This window comes from Colias croceus, chromosome 10 (assembly GCF_905220415.1).
Source record: "Colias croceus chromosome 10, ilColCroc2.1".
NCBI lineage: Eukaryota > Metazoa > Arthropoda > Insecta > Lepidoptera > Pieridae > Colias > Colias croceus.
In genome coordinates, this window is record NC_059546.1 from 9,517,061 (window position 1) to 9,537,330 (window position 20,270).

Sequence of the window (20,270 nt, forward strand, 5' to 3'; positions counted from 1 at the left end):
GACAATTAAAAAACGCGCACAACTTTGTTATAAATTCGAAACTTGATAGCAACTTAATGAGGCCGTTACGTCACAGTGTAAAGTTTGTTTTATAACTTTAGCAAGATTTATAAGTGATCTTATTATGGCAGTTATTGAATAAGTTTTAGAGGCACTATATACTATACAGTACTTAGGTATACATAACGCGCTGCACTGTAGAGAGAGGTTGAAGTAGCCTTGTTGTATTAGCACTTCCAAATTTTGCAAATAAATGTTGAACACACACAGTATTACAATATTATTTCCTGTGGCTATACCCATTAGAGCTTTAGGTGTGTACCAAGTCCTTATTTTTTAATTTAGTAGCAATATACACCAACAATGCTAATTTAGACACCTTATTCTTTAATCTAACTGCAATATACTAAGGCAATATACGTTCTCAATGCTAACTAAGATATAATATGTAATACACCTACTTAGAAACGATAAGGAAATAATTTATCAAACACATTTATTATAACCATTATAATATTATAAGTTAACCATAATATCAACATTACATAATTATAACAGCTTACGAATTTAACTCAAATTTGCACACTGAAAAATTTAGAGATCAGCAATTTTGTAATTATGAAAGTATTAAAACTTCGTTACGGGCAGAAAAAAAAAAACATTCCACCAAGTTGCTTTAATGCTCGCTCAAACTTTCCTCTTAACAAGTTGCCGGTTAAATACAAGGTATTTTTGTGGAGAAAATATACTTATATTGCATAAATCCGCCATAATGAAGTTCTTAATCGAGGTTGCAGGGAAAAAGTTTTAATAGGGTGCTAACGGGAAGGTGGGTGGGGTGACATTGTTTTGCCCTTATACCTATTTGCGAGAGGAAGCGATAGATCATCCATCCAAGATGGTAACCCTTCCCCGAATAGACAGTCGGATGAACTGCTGATTAACTTGCCAAGTCAGTACCGGAGATAGGAATTATGTGGGGTGTGAGGCTGATTTTGAAAATATACTAATAATAATTGATGGTTTGCCTTTTGTGTAGTGTGATAGAGTCTAAATATCGTTCATAACAATAACATGTAAAATTTCATACAATAAGTAAAGTGATTAACGAAAATAAAGAAATGTTTAAAGGGAACACACACAGAAGAGCATTTATATATTATTTATTTTAAGAGTACCTAATTTATACAGAAAGTTACAACTATATGTGTTTACAGACAATCTCTAAAATGTCTTACAGGTTATTCTGTAATACATTTAACGCTATTTTTCAAGCTCCCGACATATCTTGTAGAACACAAAATGTGCGCAGATAAGACGTTTGCTTTTCACTGATGCCAAATGCAAAAATTGCCACAAAGCACAAAGACAGCCTCAAAGAACACATCCCATACAGATTTCGTCTGCAACAAACAATCTTTCTCATGTAAACTACAAAGGAAACGAACTGAAAACAAGCTCAAAAAGCTTTGCTCGTGTCATCTGATTTCCATAAATTGACATATTGTGTTTTACAGGTCACATAGCACAATTTATTTTCGACTACCTAACGCCGCTGTCATATATTTCCGGGAAGAAATTTCGATGTGGAAATCATCGAACTTTCCTGAAGATTTCTAAGAAATCGTCGAATGTTTTACAAGTACAAAAAGCTTATTAAACGAGGAAAATTTTAACAGATTTATTCACTACACAAACATTTCTAGATATAATTCAAAATAACAGCAAAATATGTTTCAATTTTACGAAATTATGTAAAAATAGCCTACTCATAGTCGAGGGTTCAGTTCATAGAGGTGTCCATAAAAGTCATCAACAGTAGTGTCGCTAAAATATTTTTTATTCAGCTGCATTATTCTCATTTTCATTGTGAAACACTCGACTGGAGCGCGTTTAAAAAATTCCACCGCAAATTGAAATAAATGAATATTAAACTGAATCAAAAATAAGCGTTTCGCTTGGTCGCTCAGTTGGTTTTATCTTAGTTTTGTAAAAGCGTAAAACAAAAGGCCTGCTTTCCACTTGTTTGTGGGGATTTGCGGTGTGGTAATATGCATACAATTTTTACGTAACGCTGTAATCCGGGCCACGGTTTATTATTCATTTCGTATGTATTTTAATTCTGCACATTCAGCATTTGGGTTCGAGGACTTTATAACTAATGTTTTGAGGTTTCATTCTAAATTTATTTTTGACTTTGGTAAACTCATTCAAAATTATTATTCGGGAAGTTCCTTTATAGTTATTAATAACTACTCCAATGTTGTTATTTGTATAATCTTTTGTATGATATGTGAGCAGTGAGCACTCGCAAAATAAAGAACTTAAAAATAACTCGTTATTTTTAGAGCGGAAAAATTAAGACTACAATTAAATAAATATTTAAAAGGGGAAGATGAAAGATGGCAGATAATAGGCTAATGCGATTACAAAAGGTTTGTATAATCTGAGCCCTTAAACAAAGGAGCTTTTCAAGCCTCGAAAGTATTTTATTGAAGGAAAAGAAAAAGTTTTGGGTGAGATCCAGATTGGTCCAGATAACCGTAATTTTTTAATGATATTATCTTATCGAGAAAATGATTGTAGACTTTACCGCCCATTTATAAGTAAATTCTCTTAGATTTCAAGCTTCAAGCAGTTCTACTTAACCGCTGATAACAAAAGGGCTATTTGTAGCCTGTTATTGCTTAAATAAATTGACCTTCTAAACGAAGAACAATATGAAATGAATATTCAGTTCAATTACTATTTAAATGACTCTTTTAAATACTTTTATTATTATTTTTCTTCCTTATTATTCTTATTCTTCCTTCAGTTTCATTCACAATTACATACCAACATCTAGATTATATTTAAGTTATTAAGCGGAAGATCGTTCAATAAAAAACATTTGATCACAAATAATAAATATTTTAATGTCCAAGAATAGCAACAAAATTTTATCATGAACACAAATTTTAAGACCGTTCTACAAAAATCCCGGACTACATCTTAACAATAACAACTACCACAGTCATTGGCATTGCCTTATAAGCTATAAGGCGAATTAAACGATTTCTAAGAGTCACCTAAACGCCTTGTTTGTTCCAGAGTGCGACCGCACGTTCGTGAGCCGCGGCGGCACCAGCAACGGCACGTTCAGCGCGCCGGAGCTGCTGAACCCGTACAACCAGAGTCGCCAGTGTCTGTACACGTTCCTCGCGGCGCCGGGGCAGCGCGTGCTCGTCGAGTTCCGCACCTTCGACCTGAGGGGCAAGCCGCCAGAGTGAGTTGTATTACCCATTATTTTAGAAATTTTGAGGTGGGATTCGAACACGCGTCTTTTTGCCTAACTGGGGGATCGATAATAACGAAAGAGTAGTAGAAATTTGATAACTGATGCTGATTTATGGGTGGCCGAAAGGCTAGGCGTTGTTCTGGTAAGGCAAAAAGACGGGGGTTCGAATCCCGCCGCGTCATCGTGTTTTTTCTTCTCTTTAAAATTTTCTCATTTATAAAAAGAGCATTTGAATGCTATAAAACCAAACATTAGACACTTTTTAATTCATGAATTACTTATATTTTTTCTATTAATAAAGGCCTGTTCGTCGCGATATGTAACACCAAATAAATATAATGTTCAGAATGCGTCATAGTTTTTCTTCAGTCACAATGCGTCGTAAGCGTTAGTCGTGAAGCAATGAACAATGTTGCAAAAGGTCAACTAGTTCATAATAACAAAATGACTGGTTGCAACTTTCATAAAGCGACCCTAACTTCCGTACTAGTTATATTCCCTGACATTGTAACAAATACAGGGATTATAAATAGAAAACTGTGCCTGGTTAAATAATGTGTTTTCAATTATCTCGATATAAACACAATGCAAAGGAAAGGCCCAACTATTATAAAGAAAAATTGAAGTATGAAAAGTATGAAAAGTATGAATAACGATATCATGTAATAAAGCATGAGAAAAGCTAATGAGAAATCTTATGAAAATTAATGTCTTTGAGGATTTCCATAGCACTAATCTATAATATAAAAATGAATCGCAAAATGTGTTGGTAAGCGCATAACTCCAGAACAACTGAACCGATTTCGTTAATTCTTTTTTTTATTACATTTCTTGAAGTACGAGGATGGTTCTTATGGAGAGAAAACGTAAAAATGTACCACGGGCGAAGCCGGGGCGGACCGCTAGTTTATAATAAAAAACGATGAATAACAATTATTGTTTTTTTTGCCATAAATATATTCAATAAAAGAGAGTAGATTGCACGATATAGGGAAGTAACCGGATTTAGAACTCAGACGTACCCATTCGAAGGATGCTCCATTTGTTTAAAATCCGATAGCTTTAGTGCGATGCTATATTTGTCCCCAATGCAATTATAATAAGTAAGTCTTGGCTTTATACCGGTCACATTTACAGTATTCTTGCATATTACAATGTTTTCAGCTAAAAGGGTGTTTTTAAATTTGTATATTGTTTTTATTTTGTTTCAGTGGATCAGCATTGGGAGAGCTTCCAGCGTAAGTACAATATCTTTCTTTTCCTTATATTGTCAAAATAAGGAGGCAAATATGATTATATTCCGCGAACTCATATAGAGGAATAGGAGGATATCTATTACTTCTAACAACCTTGACCTATTTTGTAGTTGATTTTGTATTGATCTATTATTTCCTGTCTCGGGTGTTTGTTTGTACCATTAATATCCAGATTGTGATCAACGAGTACCATTATTAAGTTAGCTACTATTATGTGGATTTTAATCCCTGTAAACTTAATAGCACGAAATTTGGTAGGAATAATGCACGATTAATACCTATTGGTTTAATAATTATACAATGTAAGTAATATCAAGAATTAGGTAATATTTCTGAATATCACACTATTAGGTACCAAACTCTACAACATTTGTCCAAATATGCAACGTAACTATAGTGTTAACCGTCCTACACCTACTTCCCTACAATATTTTTAAGAACCTTTCGATCCACGACTATATGTCCTACAAACAGCTCAAAATACTTTTACGAACTTTTCGATGCACGACTACATGTCCTACAATAAGGTCCAATATCACACAGATGCATGCACGAGTACATGGACATATACTCCGAGATGGCGTCCCTGGAGACGGGCGAGTTGGTCAACTCGGCGTTCGGCGGGCGGTACTGCGGGCCGATCCCGCCGCGCGCCCGCGTGTCCCTGCACCGGGCGGTCGCGCTCGCCTTCTTCACGGACCACACGTACACGCCGCCAACGCTCTTCTACGGCACTTATCGGTTTATCAACGCGAGTAAGTTGTCTCATATACACTCGAACATAATCACAATCAGAATCATAATTCATAGTCATGGTCATGGACATTATCATCATTATAATTATTATTTACGGACCACACGTACACGCCGCCAATGCTCTTCTACGGAACTTATCGGTTTATCAACGCAAGTGTACATAATCAGAATTAGAATCCTAAAATTAGTCAGAATCATAATCATGAGTATAATTAGTATCATGGTCAGAATTATAGTCATAGCCATAATTCTGACCATGATTCATAATCATAGTTAATATTATAATCAGAATTGTTGTCACGGTCATAACTAGAATCACAATAATTATCATGATCATTTGAATTTTTGATCGAGTTTAGTATGTGAGAAATTGTGAAACAACTAATATAACCACATTATATATAATTGTTTTGGTAACAGCGAACAGCGAAAAACACATTTCATACTTGATACTTGCCTAGTAGAATTGATCGATCGAATTCTATTTCTCTCACATGGTCTGAAGCCATTTAAGATTCATTTCTCTGTTAGCCTAGTTCTATTTACAAATAGTTGTTTTATTTATTCGTATCTTGAAACCATCTTCCCTATTTTTGAAATAGACTAGAATTGTTAAATTGTTAACGTGTGCCCAATAGCAGATTTAGAAAAATAACAGTTATAGAATAATAAGCTCATCAATATACGTTTTATTATACATTTAAGTTAGGTACCCCTCCACATAGGGAACTATCCTCTCCTGTGATGGTAATCTTATAAATCATCATCATCATCATTATCACCATCATCATCATCATCATCATCATCATCATCATCTGCCTATTTGTACCCACTGCAATAACCATAAGTAAAATATCACTAAAAATTCCAGCGGAATTCGAAGTGGGCACGCCCATACCCAACACGCTGTGCTCCTTCGTGATCGAAGCGAGCAAGCGCAAGACGGGGCTGCTCCTCTCACCCACGTACCCGGGCATCTACCCGAAGGACATCACGTGCAACTACCAGTTCGTGGGCCAGCCCGGCCAGCGGATACGACTCGAGTTCCGCGACTTCGATCTATTTTTCGGCGGGCCACAGTTAGTAATGCTTAATGATTGCTGCGTTGTAGCTACATTTTAATTATCAATGTATAGCTTCCTTCAAAAAAATATTTTTTTATTTGAAAGATAGACACCATAATTTGTCATCTCAATCGCTTCCCGATTTTGCAAATTAATTTTCTTTCCTTCTTCTGTTACCTTCAAAATTGAAAATCGTAGCGCCAATTGATATTTCATAGTGATTGCTAAATAATTTATTCAGATTTTAATTAATCAATTATTTCTTATCACAATTTCAATAAGTTTTTTTGCTAGCGGTAGATGTATTAACCTCCCGGCTCCCATTATATGAATCTCCAAATGAAACCTATGTACACCTTCCACTATAGTATACCGGGAAACTCAAACATATCCTATGTACAGTTGCCCGTTCGACTGGGTGCGCGTGTACGACGGGCCCGACAACACGTCCGCGATCATCGGCACGTACTGCGGCCAGCAGCGCAACCTCGTGCTGTACTCCAGCGACGAACGGTTACTCGTCACGTTCTTCACGCTGCCCAGAGCCGCTAACACACAGAATAGAGGCTTTAAAGGAATATTTGAGTTCTCCGAGAGTTTTGTTAAATTAGGTAAGTACTAAGTGGTACACGCACTTGGCCAGCGTGGTGGATTATGGCCTGTACCCTCATAGGAGGCCCGTGTCCCAGCAGTGGGAACGTATATGGGCTGATGATGATGATGATGAAGTGGTACAGGTCGTAATTATTCGAGAGTTTTGTTAAATTAGGTAAGCACTATGTGGGTACAGGTCGTAATTCTCCGAGAATTTTGTTAAATTAGGTAAGTACTAAGTGGGTACAGGTCGTAATTATTCTAGAGTTTTGTTAAATTAGGTAAGTAGTGTGGGTACAGATCGTAACTGTGTGCTGTACCCCAGCGACGAGCGGTTACTCGTCACGTTCTTCACGCTGCCCAGAGCCGCTAACACACAGAATAGAGGCTTTAAAGGAATATTTGAGTTCTCCGAGAGTTTTGTTAAATTAGGTAAGTACTAAGTGGTACACGCACTTGGCCAGCGTGGTGGATTATGGCCTGTACCCTCATAGGAGGCCCGTGTCCCAGCAGTGGGAACGTATATGGGCTGATGATGATGATGATGAAGTGGTACAGGTCGTAATTATTCGAGAGTTTTGTTAAATTAGGTAAGCACTATGTGGGTACAGGTCGTAATTCTCCGAGAATTTTGTTAAATTAGGTAAGTACTAAGTGGGTACAGGTCGTAATTATTCTAGAGTTTTGTTAAATTAGGTAAGTAGTGTGGGTACAGATCGTAACTGTGTGCTGTACCCCAGCGACGAGCGGTTACTCGTCACGTTCTTCACGCTGCCCAGAGCCGCTAACACACAGAATAGAGGCTTTAAAGGAATATTTGAGTTCTCCGAGAGTTTTGTAAAATTAGGTAAGTAGTGTGGGTACAGATCGTAACTTCGTGCTGTACTCGTGCGATGATCGCTTGCTAGTTACGTACTTCAGTATGCAGAATAGAGGCTTTAAAGGCTCTGAGAGTTTTGTTAAATTAGGTATGTTGTCTATGGGTACAGATCGTAACTGTGTGCTGTGCTCCAGCGACAATAGGTAGTATGTTCATCCAAATTTATTCTTAATATGAAAAATATATTATGTCTGTTATGGGTAGAAGTTTTGCTGTACATTGTGTATTTTAAAATTCATTCACTTTGTTCTTTGTTTCAGATTTTATAAGTAAACATGATGCTGAGCATATTAGAGGCTCAGAGTGTGATCAGAAAATTCTTAGTAAAAAGGAATCGTCAGGATTCGTGTACCATCCAAATTATCCATTCCCTTATATACAAAAAGTTGTTTGTAGGTGAGTCAATTTAGTTTTTAATGTTCAGTCATTTTATTAAATTATATAAATATTGTCATCATCATACACCTATATGACCAGTTTAATTTAAATGTTTTACTTCACCAATTAGAACAGAACATAATTTAAGATTTGTTTATTTCAGATATTTTATATACGGTATGCAAGATTCCCAAAATTTGGAACGGGTGCGGCTAGAGTTCCAAAATTTTTCTATACCAAAAGGCGATAACCCGAAGCCAGAGTGAGTTATTATTATTGAGACTTTTTCCTTTTCCTTTGAAAAAATAAAACTCAATTAGTTATTTTCAAGTCATTTATTAGATAATCATTTAAACTTAACAGTAACTAAGATAAATACAATAAATTGATACATCTTTAGTACAACATAATGTGAGAAAACAATTGCCTTCTTTTACACTTTACTTAACTAAATAGTAAATACCTATCATTCTGATCTGATTAATATTTCATTGAAACAAAAAAAAAAAACAAAATCTAGTAAAAAGCGTAAGTGAAGTCTGCAACGTCTATACTGTAAAATTTTTAAACAATTCCGTAACATTTGTACCCAACTTATTATACAACGTGTTTTAAGAAATTTTGTAACATTTGCACCCAACATATTTTCCACAACATGTCCCAAGCAGCCCTGTGACATTTATAACCAACAATTCTGAAACATGAGTACTGTAAATAACTGAACATGACGCTGAGCATATTAGAGACTCAGAGTGTGATCAGAAAATTCTAAGTAATAATAATAGTTAAAAAAAACTAAAAAACACGCTTTTTATAGAAAACCGAACTAAAAAATAGAAAATTTTATCAAATTAGTGTATTGTCATCGGTCCTCAATAAATCTACAAAGTTTGAACGAAATCTGGCCGTTTTAAGTGGGTCAAAATCGCGCCCAAAGAAGTCGGTTACAAACATACAAACATACAGGTGAAGCTAATATAAAGCGTGTAAAAAGGAATTGTCAGGATTCGTGTACCATCCAAATTATCCATTCCCATAAATACAAAAAATTTTGTTTGTAGGTGAGTCAGTACACTTTTATTTAATTTTATCATGGATGATTCTAGCACGTGCCCCGACGGCTACCTCAAGGTATACCTCCGTGGGCAGGAAGCCACCGACTCGTACGATAAACACGATGCGGAGCTGTGTGGTGACGGTGAAGGTGCTCCGCCCTTCCCACCACCACTACTGTCTGATGGACCGCGTCTTGTGCTCGTGTTCAGTTCTGGTGAACTGCAGGGCAGGGGGTTCAAAGCGAAGTACACGTTTGAGACTGGTGAGCATATAATTTAGTCTACAAATTGGATGGCAATTTAACCGTTGCTATTCAATGAAAAGCAACTAGTCAGCTTGTGTTACCGATAGCTCAGATATTTTTTTGAAGTATTATCGCTATAATGTCTTTACAACTGGAAAAATAGCTTTAAAAAGTTTTTTTAACCTATGAAATTGAAGACAAAGGTAAATTTGTGGGTACAGATTAAACAAAAAACATTTAAACATGACTGTTCTGATCACTACTGAACTTATTAAGGCTACGTATAAATTCTGATTTCTACCTACTTATGATACTTAGCCAAACTAACCATTAACATCATCATTATTATCATCTGTATACGCAAACTTATTAAGACAATTATACCAATACCACAATAACGTTACAGAATACCGAGTCCCCGGCACGGCAGCACCAGGCGGTGAATGCGCGTTCACCTACCGCTCAGAAGCGAAGAAACGGGGCGAGTTCAACTCCCCGCGCTACCCCTCCAACTACCCCTCGCACACCAACTGCACGTATACGCTCGTAGCGACCCCCAATGAACAGGTCACTGTGGTGTTCGACCATTTTAAAGTGAGGGCTGATGCGTGGAACGCGACCGCTGGATTGTATGGGTGAGATTCTGAGAAATATGAGTATTTTTATATTTTTTTTATTATATATTTCTTGATATATTTTTTTTAATTAATTCGTTCTAGTAAAGCCGAATACAAAAATAAATTTGTGCATTAAGTTTGCACCTTGCGTCGATTAGATGTACGGTATGCAAAAAGCTTGCAAAAAGAGTATATGAGATTATGGCTTGTTACAAAATGTCAAGTAAAAATTTAACAAATGTTTAAAAAAAATTATTCCCACACAACTTTCCAGAGATGTATAAACTTACCTTGGCTGCGTTTAAAGACACAGAATTGTTCGTAGCATTATAATTTGTCATTCTAACTAAATACGTTAAACATACCTACCATATCTAGAAGCAGCGAAATCGGCACGAAGAATCATATAAGTATTAAGCTATTGCATATCGCGGGCCTTGAGCGCGGGGACCGAATCCAGAAATTCCGTAACGAAAAAACCTCACGCTCCCCACTCCGACGGGCGGAGGTGTGGCTTGAAGGCATAGCATGCAATAGCTTTACCGCGGCAGTCCCCGAGTGCCACACGTCTTTTTATATATTTGTTCTAGCGGTGCAACCTGCAGCGAGGACTGGGTGGAAGCGTGGTGGACGGGCCGCGAGGGCAGCCGCGTGCCGCTGGGCCGCTGGTGCGGGCTCGCCACGCCCGGCCCGCTGCAGTCCCCGCGCGGCGCGCTCGGCCTGCTCATCGCGCTGCACACCGACGCGGACAGCGTGGCGTCCGGCTTCAAGGCCAGATATGTGTTCGAGGTCTGTAACTTGACGGAGTGTGAATCCACTTTTTGAGCGTCTCTGCACATAGTGTAGCAGCGATTACGTATTTTCTTAAATTCTTCACGATACTGATCACAATTTTTTTGTTTTAGTTTGCTTTTAGATTTAAAGGAGCATTAAAGAATATTAAGGAGTCTGACTTAATTGCGCCAATTATTGTTAGTCAGTCAATTTTTTTTTAATCGACGTCTTCAATTACTTGATAAACTAGATAAAAGCAGCCGCAAGTTGGCTATATTGGTAACCAACTACTACTATACTTATGGTCTTATTATGGTCTTATCTATTATTATCACAAAACAGTTGAAACACAGTCTAACTTTAAACCAGGGATCTGTCACTTTAATAGTTGCCTATGTGAAATACTACAAAACCAGATTAAAGAGAACCCGCGCTTAAAGTTAAACCCTGCCTAAAGTTTTTTGTGGTAAGACAGTTAGTTCAGGATACATCGCCCATTTTTGCAAGTGACTACTATCAAGCTGATTTTCCGTTTGTAGCTTTATTTTGATGAGACACCCAATAATTTCGTGTACGAAACTCTCGATTGTGGTAGCTAACAGAGATAACAAGGATAAAATTTTTTGATTTGATGGTTCTCAAATATTTATGACGCAATTTGTAGGACAATATGTCTGTTGAATTATATAAACATTAACTAAGTGAAAACAAAAAAATCTGCTTGTTAGTAATCATTTATGATGACCTCGTTATCGATACACTTTGGAAAGGGGGACTCTTTGAACAAACCATAGATTTTGTAGGACAAATGTTTTTTCGAATAATTTAGGTAATTATCTTGAGATTAAACAAAAAAAATTCATTCAGTTAGTAATAAATATTTGAGAACCATCAAATCAAAAATTTTTATCCTTGTTATCTCTGTTAGCTACCACAATCGAGACTTTCGTACACGAAATTATTGGGCGTCTCATCAAAATAAAGCTACAAGCGGAAAATTAGCTTGATAGTAGTCACTTGCAAAAATGGGCGATGTATCCTGAACTAAGTATATGTCTAGCTATTTTTTCATCGATATCTTAAAGTAACAATAAAATAATATGAGACTCTGATGAAATAAGTACTTATAGCGCTAAAAACACAATAACAATCATAATTTTCTTAAAAAATTGCAGCCCGCCAAGTCAATATTCGGTGACTGCGGCGGCAACGTATCGGGCTCCCCGTGGGGCGTAGTGTCGTCCCCGCGGTACCCGCTACCGTACGAGGCGCCCGCACGTGGTGCAGCATCACGCGTATGCAACTGGTTCATCACGGCCAAACCGGGACGCCGGCTACTGCTCAACTTCGATCACTTCGCTGTGGAGGGACATCTAACAGGTAAGATAGAGCAAAGGACCTTTGATGGTACCTTGGGGTACCCTAAATATCGACTATATTATTATTATGGATATAAATAAAACTTAGAAATAAAAGTCACAGTTTTGACAATTTTACTTTTCAGAATTAATTAAAAAAAATTTTAATGCCGAAACATTTTCTACAGATATCATATTCTGTTGATTGATGCTATAATATTAGCATTTCCACCGTTGTGGAAAGCTTTGTCAAAAGTGTTTTGAAAGCATTGATTTCTTTTTACCAGATTATGAACATTTTTTTTATACTTTTATTTAGACTAGCTTCTGCCCGCGATTCCGTCCGCGCGGATGTCGGTCTATAAAACTGAAAAATTAAGATTTTTAGTATTTTTCCAGGATAAAAAGTATCCCATTTTATTCCCAGGATAATAAGGTATAATTATACCAAGTTTCATCGAAATCGAACCATTAGTTTTCACGTGATGCCTGAACATAGAGACAGACAGACAAATTTTTTTTCATATATTTGGGTTTGGCATCGATCCAGTAACACCCCGCGCTATTTATTTTTTCAATATTTTCTATGTACAGAATTGACCCTTCTACAGATTTATTATATGTATAGATAAGCGTTTTAAACTGAAATCACCTCCCAAACACAAAGCACAAACTTGAAATTAAATTCCTCAGAGCGTGGTTGCCCAGCGGCAGTACTTCGCCTGTGGTACGAGAGCCCGGGCCCACCACTCGAGCTGTGCGGCGAGAAGGCGCCCGGCGACCGCTGGCAGTACCTCTCCTCGTCTAACTCCATCAGATTGTCGTGAGTTTTACATTTACCCAACTTTTTACAAAAAGGGATATTATTTTTGTAAAAATTTGAATATAATTTAAATCTGTTTGGCACGTTCTGGTGAAATATGAACGTGCTTGATGCTATTGTTGGTTGTATGTTTCCAATTTTGCTTCTAAATATTTATATTTTATGAAAACAACTTTACCTCAATACTTTACTAACATAAGGATTAAAATAAAATCAATTTCACATATTATTTAACCTTAGGTATTGGTGTAATAAAGTTTACAATCAACCAGTTTGTAAGCTTTATTGAACTTGTTTTGGTCACGTTGAGAGTAAAATTTCAATGGTGTGTCATGGCAATACCGTCACGTCATAGAGTAAGGCAACGATTTGGTATTTTAAAATCTTGCCAAATTCACTGCACACACGCTCTTTTTTGAGGTATTAACACGATTTTTTTTTCCAAAATTAATATCTACGTGTACAAAATTTATTTTCTATTACGTTTTTTGAGAAATAAATGCCTCAAACCAAAATGGCAGGTTCATAATAGCGGACAAGTCGGTGGGCGCGGCGGGTTGGCGCGCGGTGTGGACCGAGGTGACGGTGGGCGTGGGCGAGAGCTGCCCCGACGCGTGCGGCGGCGCCTGCCTGCCGCCCGCCGCGCTCTGCTCCGCGCTGCCGCACTGCGCCGGCATGCCCAAGTCGCCTCGATGTTAGTATATACACACACACACACACACACACACACACACACACACACACACACACACACACACACCAGTCGCCACGATGTTAGTATACACACACACACAAGTCGCCACGATGTTAGTATACACACACATAAACACGTAAACATGGCGTGCAGATACACACACACACAAATATACAGGTGTTAATAATAACAGGTATAAACCTGTACACACATAAATAGGTCGAACAGGTCGCTTCGAAGGCAATATACACCGCACACACACGTCACGACAATTTAACAATCCGCACTACCACATAATATATGAGCCACTGAGATGTTAATGTACATGCTCACACAGACACACACACATACACAAGTCGCTGAGATGTTAGTATATATACGCACAAGTAAACACACAAGACAATCACACATCAATAAAGTTAGTATACCCACATAAACAGGTCATCTCGATGACTTTATACATCGCACACACATAAAACAAAAGTCGCCACGATGTTTGTATACACCACACACACACACACACAAGGCGCTGAGATGTTGAGATAGATCGTACACACACGCACGTACATAAGTCGCCACAATATTAGTATACAGGTACACACACAATCATCGAGATGTTGAGATATATCGCACGCGCACACACACACACCTACATACAGATACACAAGACGTCACGATGATAGTATACACGCAAACGCACACATACATAAGTCGCCATGGTGGTAGTATTCACGCACACACACACACACACACACACACACGTGCACAAGTCGCCACGATGTTAATATACGCGTACACGCACACACACACAAAGATCCCCACGTTGATGGTAGACACGCACAAGCAAACACACAAGTCGTCAAACAAACACATTCACACCGAGAATAGAAGCTGTAGTAAACATCGAAAAAAACATGTTATTATGCTTTGTACCCTGATGTTTGAGGCACTACGTTACTTTGGTTTGTACCCAAAAATTAGGGAACAAACTATAATACTAATTTACATACAGACACGAAATGGAATAGTTTTTAGTTTTAAAGGACCCATTAAAAAATATACTGTAGATGTGATTTACACATTAGCACTTTTGCTCTTTGAAATAATAATTCATATTAGAAAGTTTGCCTTAATATCCAATGATACGACGATACGACACCTATACAAAATAACATTGAAGACACAATACAATTCACATAATAATATTAATCGTTACTTTGCTGAAAGACATACAAAGTTGGATTTAAAACACACATTTGTAATCGGAAATCACAAGGAAAAAAACTCGTCTTATCTACGACGGGCTGATATCTAAGTATTTTTCTGTATTGGTACCTACACTAAAAATTAATATCGAAGTCCCGTTAAACTACAACACAGTATTATGCCTCTCATGATAATATCATGTTTCCGATATGGAAGGTTTCTGTACTTACGTAAAACTTCGTTTTAATTTTCCATACAAATATGAACATAAAATTAATTTGGCAATATTGCTACTTCACTTCAAAATCGCTTTGCAAAAATAGCTTCAGCACTAAGCTTTCACAACGATACTTCGGAAGAATCAAATATTTCTTGCTTAAGCAAAAACAATTCTTGTACAGATGCATTTTTACTAAAAGCATCACAATTGCATAAACACCAGCCAATAAAATATTTGCACAGTATTACCTAATTATCTAGACATCACTATTACATAAAAAATACATGTTTCGATAATTACTAATCTTTAGGTAAGAAATTTTACAATATGTTTATATATAAATATACTGTAATGTTGAACGTTGTTATCGTAAATTTGATTAAATGATCTCATATGAAATTGTGTACATGTAAGTAAAAATAGCATTTGAATAAGTACAAACTTGTAAATTATATTACACGTTGAGTGCCAAATTTTTTAATAAAATCAATTTATTAGTAAGAACGTTTTGGAATGTACGGGGGTTGCAGAGTACAGGGCAAGACCCCTGGGGTCTCCCGGGTCCCTCCTTGAAGCCTTTGGCCCTCACAAGCTGCTTGGCTTCATGGAGGAGCTTGGGTGGTTTTAGTTTTAGTTGGTTTCCCCCACTTCCCTCTCTCACGCAAAATAGGCGCTTGACGTCGAGTTGCGAAGAAGTGCCCGTATATTATTATTAAGAACGTTTTGCCAGAACAGATTGTCCCTTTTATACAAGTTGTGTATTAATAATCATCCCTTTTAGAAGCCCAAATGTTATATTTTTGTTATAAATTGTTTTCCATACTAGTAGAGCTAGGGTATTTATTTTTAGTTACATTGAATTGTAGTTAATAACCTCACTCACTTAAATTGGTACAAATAACATTTATTTTAATTTACTTATAAGTTCCCTGCAACCTAAAACAGTACATAAAATCAAATTCTCCTTATCTTTGTAATATTGGTATAAACTATGAATAAGTGTATTTTAAATTATCGGCACTATTTGTATGTGTATTTTTGGCTGTTTAAAAGGATGATAAATATACGTTTAAATAATTAAAATACATATTATGTAGCTAAAACCGGAAGCAAGCAGTTCCATTTCCACATTTTAAATTAACGGACCTACTTAAACACAATTTTGAAGAAAAGTAAATCAGTTAATCTTCTCACAAATTATCTATAAACGACTGCTTGCTTCCATTTTGTCTCTCATGTAAGATGTAATGTATCTAACTGTAGAACTGTTAAAACATTATTTAAATAACACTTAATAACGTTATATTCACTTACTCTTTCTTCTCAGTATTGACGGTTCAATGCAATCTTTGTCTCAAAGGATTTACAAAGTATTATTAAGGTGGTAGGTATTAGAATTTTACATTAAAACATATTATTAATTATTGTTGGTGAAATAGTACAATATATTGACGTTGTTGCAAGAATATGGACCTTTTTATTTATATGCGATAAATGCCCCTTATTATTTAACTTTTTCATGTAAATTCATATTACATTCATAATTTTTGCTAATCTTTTGTAGTTTTATAAATGTTTCTTTTCTTATTAAATACTGTGATGACTCAGAAAAGGATACGTCTTACCCGGGCCAGGGCTTGTACAATGTGAAAACTGTATGTTCGTTTCAAAGCCGCCATTTATAACTTTTGTTCTGTTTGTCCTATTTTGTCTAAAATAGTTAAGTTTTTATTGTTCACACACATCAAAGAATAGCAAAATAGAATGATGCAATGTAACACACAATATATTCTCTCAATAAATAGTTTTATATTTTTTGCAACGACATAAACCAATTGGGCATTTTTATGTACAAGGATCTGGCCTTGGGTACATTTATTTGGGTCTACAAATATTAGATGTATTTCAATAAGAAATGTGAAATGATGCAAATTATTGTAATTATCTAAATTCCGATGGGACGAAGCTTGCATTGAGTCATCGCACTATGGAGCCCAGGGTACGCCTTAGAGATACTTGGTTCAAATTCAGCTTCCTGTAAATACCTATGTAACAAGTTAATATCAAGGAATTAAAAATCACAAATAAGAAGGATATTGAACGAGTATCTCTAGTATGATGAAATATGGTTTCAAAATGACTACTATTTCGTTTGTACTCTAATTGCAATTCGGTGAAGACTATACGCAACTTTGTAGTTTTTAATATTTTCACCTACGCTAATGCTAAATTATGTGAGGTGTAAAATAGTAAGCTACTTCTTCCGTCATTAATGAACGGCTTGGATCCAAGTTCACTTTATGAATTTTTCTGAAAGTATACTTTAAAGTTCCCTCGAACTTTTTGAGATGATTTCTGCATTGGGAAGAATGGATCCAAGATATGTTTGTTAATGTACGTGGCGTACCTCTGGGCTGACGCGGCGGTGTGCGTAGGCGTTGCGGCGTCGGGCCAGGCCGCGCCGCGCGCCGTGCTTGTCGTCCTTTCGCTTGTGCTCGCCGCCCCGCACTGACCGGGCGCTGCACACGTGAGTCTATATATAACACCCCCTCCACCCTCGCCGTGCACCTACCCGCCTATCCCTGACGCTTCTATGTGCTTGTGCTACTAACATCCGAGAATCATCAGCAGATTTAGTGGAACTAGTTGTATAGAACGCAAAACGCGATTGTACTAACGTTACCGTTTTTGGTCCTTCGAGCCCTCTTCCAAGGACCAAGAACGCATTTTTGTGACGAGTATGCGAAAGCTTACGCTCAAAGCTTAGTTGATTCGCTTTTAGGGTGCCGGAGACTTCATTGGTCCCTCAACAAGCTTCTTCATCAAAACTCCCTAAATAATATTAATGTTGCATGTTGTAAAAATAAACTAAAAACATAAAATAATACTTTAAAATTTGGAATAAGCAGTATTTAAACCATTGTATAAACATAAATCGAACGTCGCTAAAATTGTATAGGTAATGTTGTTTTATATTCTAAGATTTCATTCCCAATTGGCAAACGGGCTTCGTGTCTTAATTTTAAATACTGTTCCCTATTGTGACAAGAAATGTGTTAATTGTTACCCTAATTACTATCCAATCACTATTTAGTTTTCAAACACATTTCCTGGCGCGCAAAACATAGTCATACGATATCAACGGTGCCACCATCTAAATGAGAGCACCGTTGGTATCGTGTGTCCCGGGGGTAAGCAATGTTGGCGCGTACGCAGGCGGCAGCGCGCGCGCGGCGTCGGGCGGGTGGGGCGGGTCGGGCGGTGCGGGCGGTGCGGCGTGGTGGGTGGCGGGGTGCGCGGGCGGCGGCGCGGCGTCGCTGGCGGTGTGCTGGCGGCGGCGCCGGCGCGCGCCCCGCGGCCCGCCGCCCCCCCCGCGGCCCCCGCCGCGCCCGCTCGCCGCGCGCCTCGCCGTGCCGCCCCACACTGTGTGATGCAATACAATACTTTATCGATATCTGTGTTTTATTTACTCCTTCTTTAACTGTATATACAAACTTTTTTGACATGACCACCGATCGGGAAGGTTGAGGCATCAGGCATATAGGGTCATTGCGCTGGTTTTCGTCCAATTATAGGAGTTGCCAACTTTGTGATACGAAATAAATATTTTGGAGCACCCTTCCTTAAACAAATAATTTTTTTTTAAGTCCTTATATAGTCTTCTTTAAGATAATATTAAGGGAAAATAAATCATTTTGATGTATCTTTTTATTTAAATTATTTTCTGCAAAAGTAGGGTAAATGCTAGTTTTCGTCCAAAAAAACTGGTTTTCGTCCTAGTGTAAGCTAGTTTTCGACCACCGTGTAGAAAAAGGAAGGTAGGTCAACTATTAAGTTAAAAATCAATTACAGGTAAATATATACGTTTATTTAATTAACATTACAATTTCTCACTACCTTACAGGTTTAGTTTTACTTGTGGTTTTACTAATAATAATCAATATAACTAGTCAACACTGAGATCTATGTAGCACTTGGCAGTCCTTATAGGCGTTAGTGTTGACTGTATAATCATTCGTAATAAAGAAAGGAATACGTTGCTTACAATGTAAATGAAACAAGTAATAATTACAGGACTAAGAAATAACATCAAAAAACAGAAATATTCATTCTAACAACAAAAATTTTCATTCTAATACTTTGTTTATCAAATGAAACGTACTATAAAGTATAAACACACAGCCATAATAATAAGTTTTAGCTACAGAATCTTCAGTGTACGCAGCGTCTTTTTTTTTTCTAGATTTCTTAGACTCCTTCGAGGCCATCTAAAAACAATAAGATCTTTCTGAGGATACGTTGAGTAAGTATAATAAAAAAAAATACTGCATTGGCAAAACAGACCTAGAATAAAAGATGATACTCAAGTGAATGATAATCAAGAAAAATACAGTGTGTTATGTCTGACCTACCCCCATTTATGCTACGAATAATTGACTCTACTTCACATAAGGAGAATGATACATGACTGAATGAATGACAATATTAGGTACCTACAACACTCTGGCCCTCACCAATTATTTATAAGGAAGATACTGAATAGAAAACTTTTCAATACGTAAAAATAGACTAAAAGTAATGCAAAAGAATGGCTATATTTAATTTTTGGATACTCCAATACTCATTCATGGATGAAAACTAAAACATTTAAAGCTAAATTTAGTTTTCGTCCACTTCTTTAAATATTTTTTTTATTTTGGCAGCACTGACATAGCAGTGGACGGAAACCAAAAAAACTAAACTAATAGCAATAAAGATCACTTCGGGAGAAACTATTCAGTATTTTAAAGGTCCGATAAAGTAAAATGACCCTAACAAATATTCACGTAGCTGTTTGAGTTTCCGTCCACTTGGACGAAAACCAAATATTTTGAGAATTTGGTAACCTAGTATCCGTCCACTTAATATTTCGAAGAGTATTATAAAAATGTATGATAAACACTTATAATTGCGTTTATTATGCTTAGAAATAAACACACGTACCAAAAACATTACGTAAACTAGCTAAAACAGTGATTTACCTTACCATGAACTTTTCTCGCCGGCAAATTTTTCTCTCGCGCGATGACATCT

General features: G+C 36.9%; 1 protein-coding gene across 2 annotated transcripts in view; it reads left to right on the forward strand.

Annotated features, from left to right (window-relative positions):
- Nucleotides 1-18,456, forward strand: part of LOC123694904 (cubilin) — a 74,752-nt gene extending 56,296 nt beyond the window's left edge. For both annotated transcript variants that reach the window (XM_045640522.1, XM_045640523.1), the window contains 15 exons: nucleotides 3,091-3,265; nucleotides 4,489-4,515; nucleotides 5,077-5,288; nucleotides 6,161-6,368; nucleotides 6,756-6,964; nucleotides 8,088-8,223; nucleotides 8,369-8,467; nucleotides 9,312-9,523; nucleotides 9,912-10,140; nucleotides 10,713-10,911; nucleotides 12,072-12,276; nucleotides 12,948-13,077; nucleotides 13,599-13,771; nucleotides 17,633-17,724; nucleotides 18,414-18,456. In XM_045640522.1, coding sequence (XP_045496478.1) covers nucleotides 3,091-3,265; nucleotides 4,489-4,515; nucleotides 5,077-5,288; nucleotides 6,161-6,368; nucleotides 6,756-6,964; nucleotides 8,088-8,223; nucleotides 8,369-8,467; nucleotides 9,312-9,523; nucleotides 9,912-10,140; nucleotides 10,713-10,911; nucleotides 12,072-12,276; nucleotides 12,948-13,077; nucleotides 13,599-13,771; nucleotides 17,633-17,709 — 2,291 coding nt within the window. In that variant the 3' untranslated portion in view covers nucleotides 17,710-17,724; nucleotides 18,414-18,456. The remainder of the gene's footprint in view (nucleotides 1-3,090; nucleotides 3,266-4,488; nucleotides 4,516-5,076; nucleotides 5,289-6,160; nucleotides 6,369-6,755; nucleotides 6,965-8,087; nucleotides 8,224-8,368; nucleotides 8,468-9,311; nucleotides 9,524-9,911; nucleotides 10,141-10,712; nucleotides 10,912-12,071; nucleotides 12,277-12,947; nucleotides 13,078-13,598; nucleotides 13,772-17,632; nucleotides 17,725-18,413) is intronic.
- Nucleotides 18,457-20,270: the final 1,814 nt, after the last annotated feature.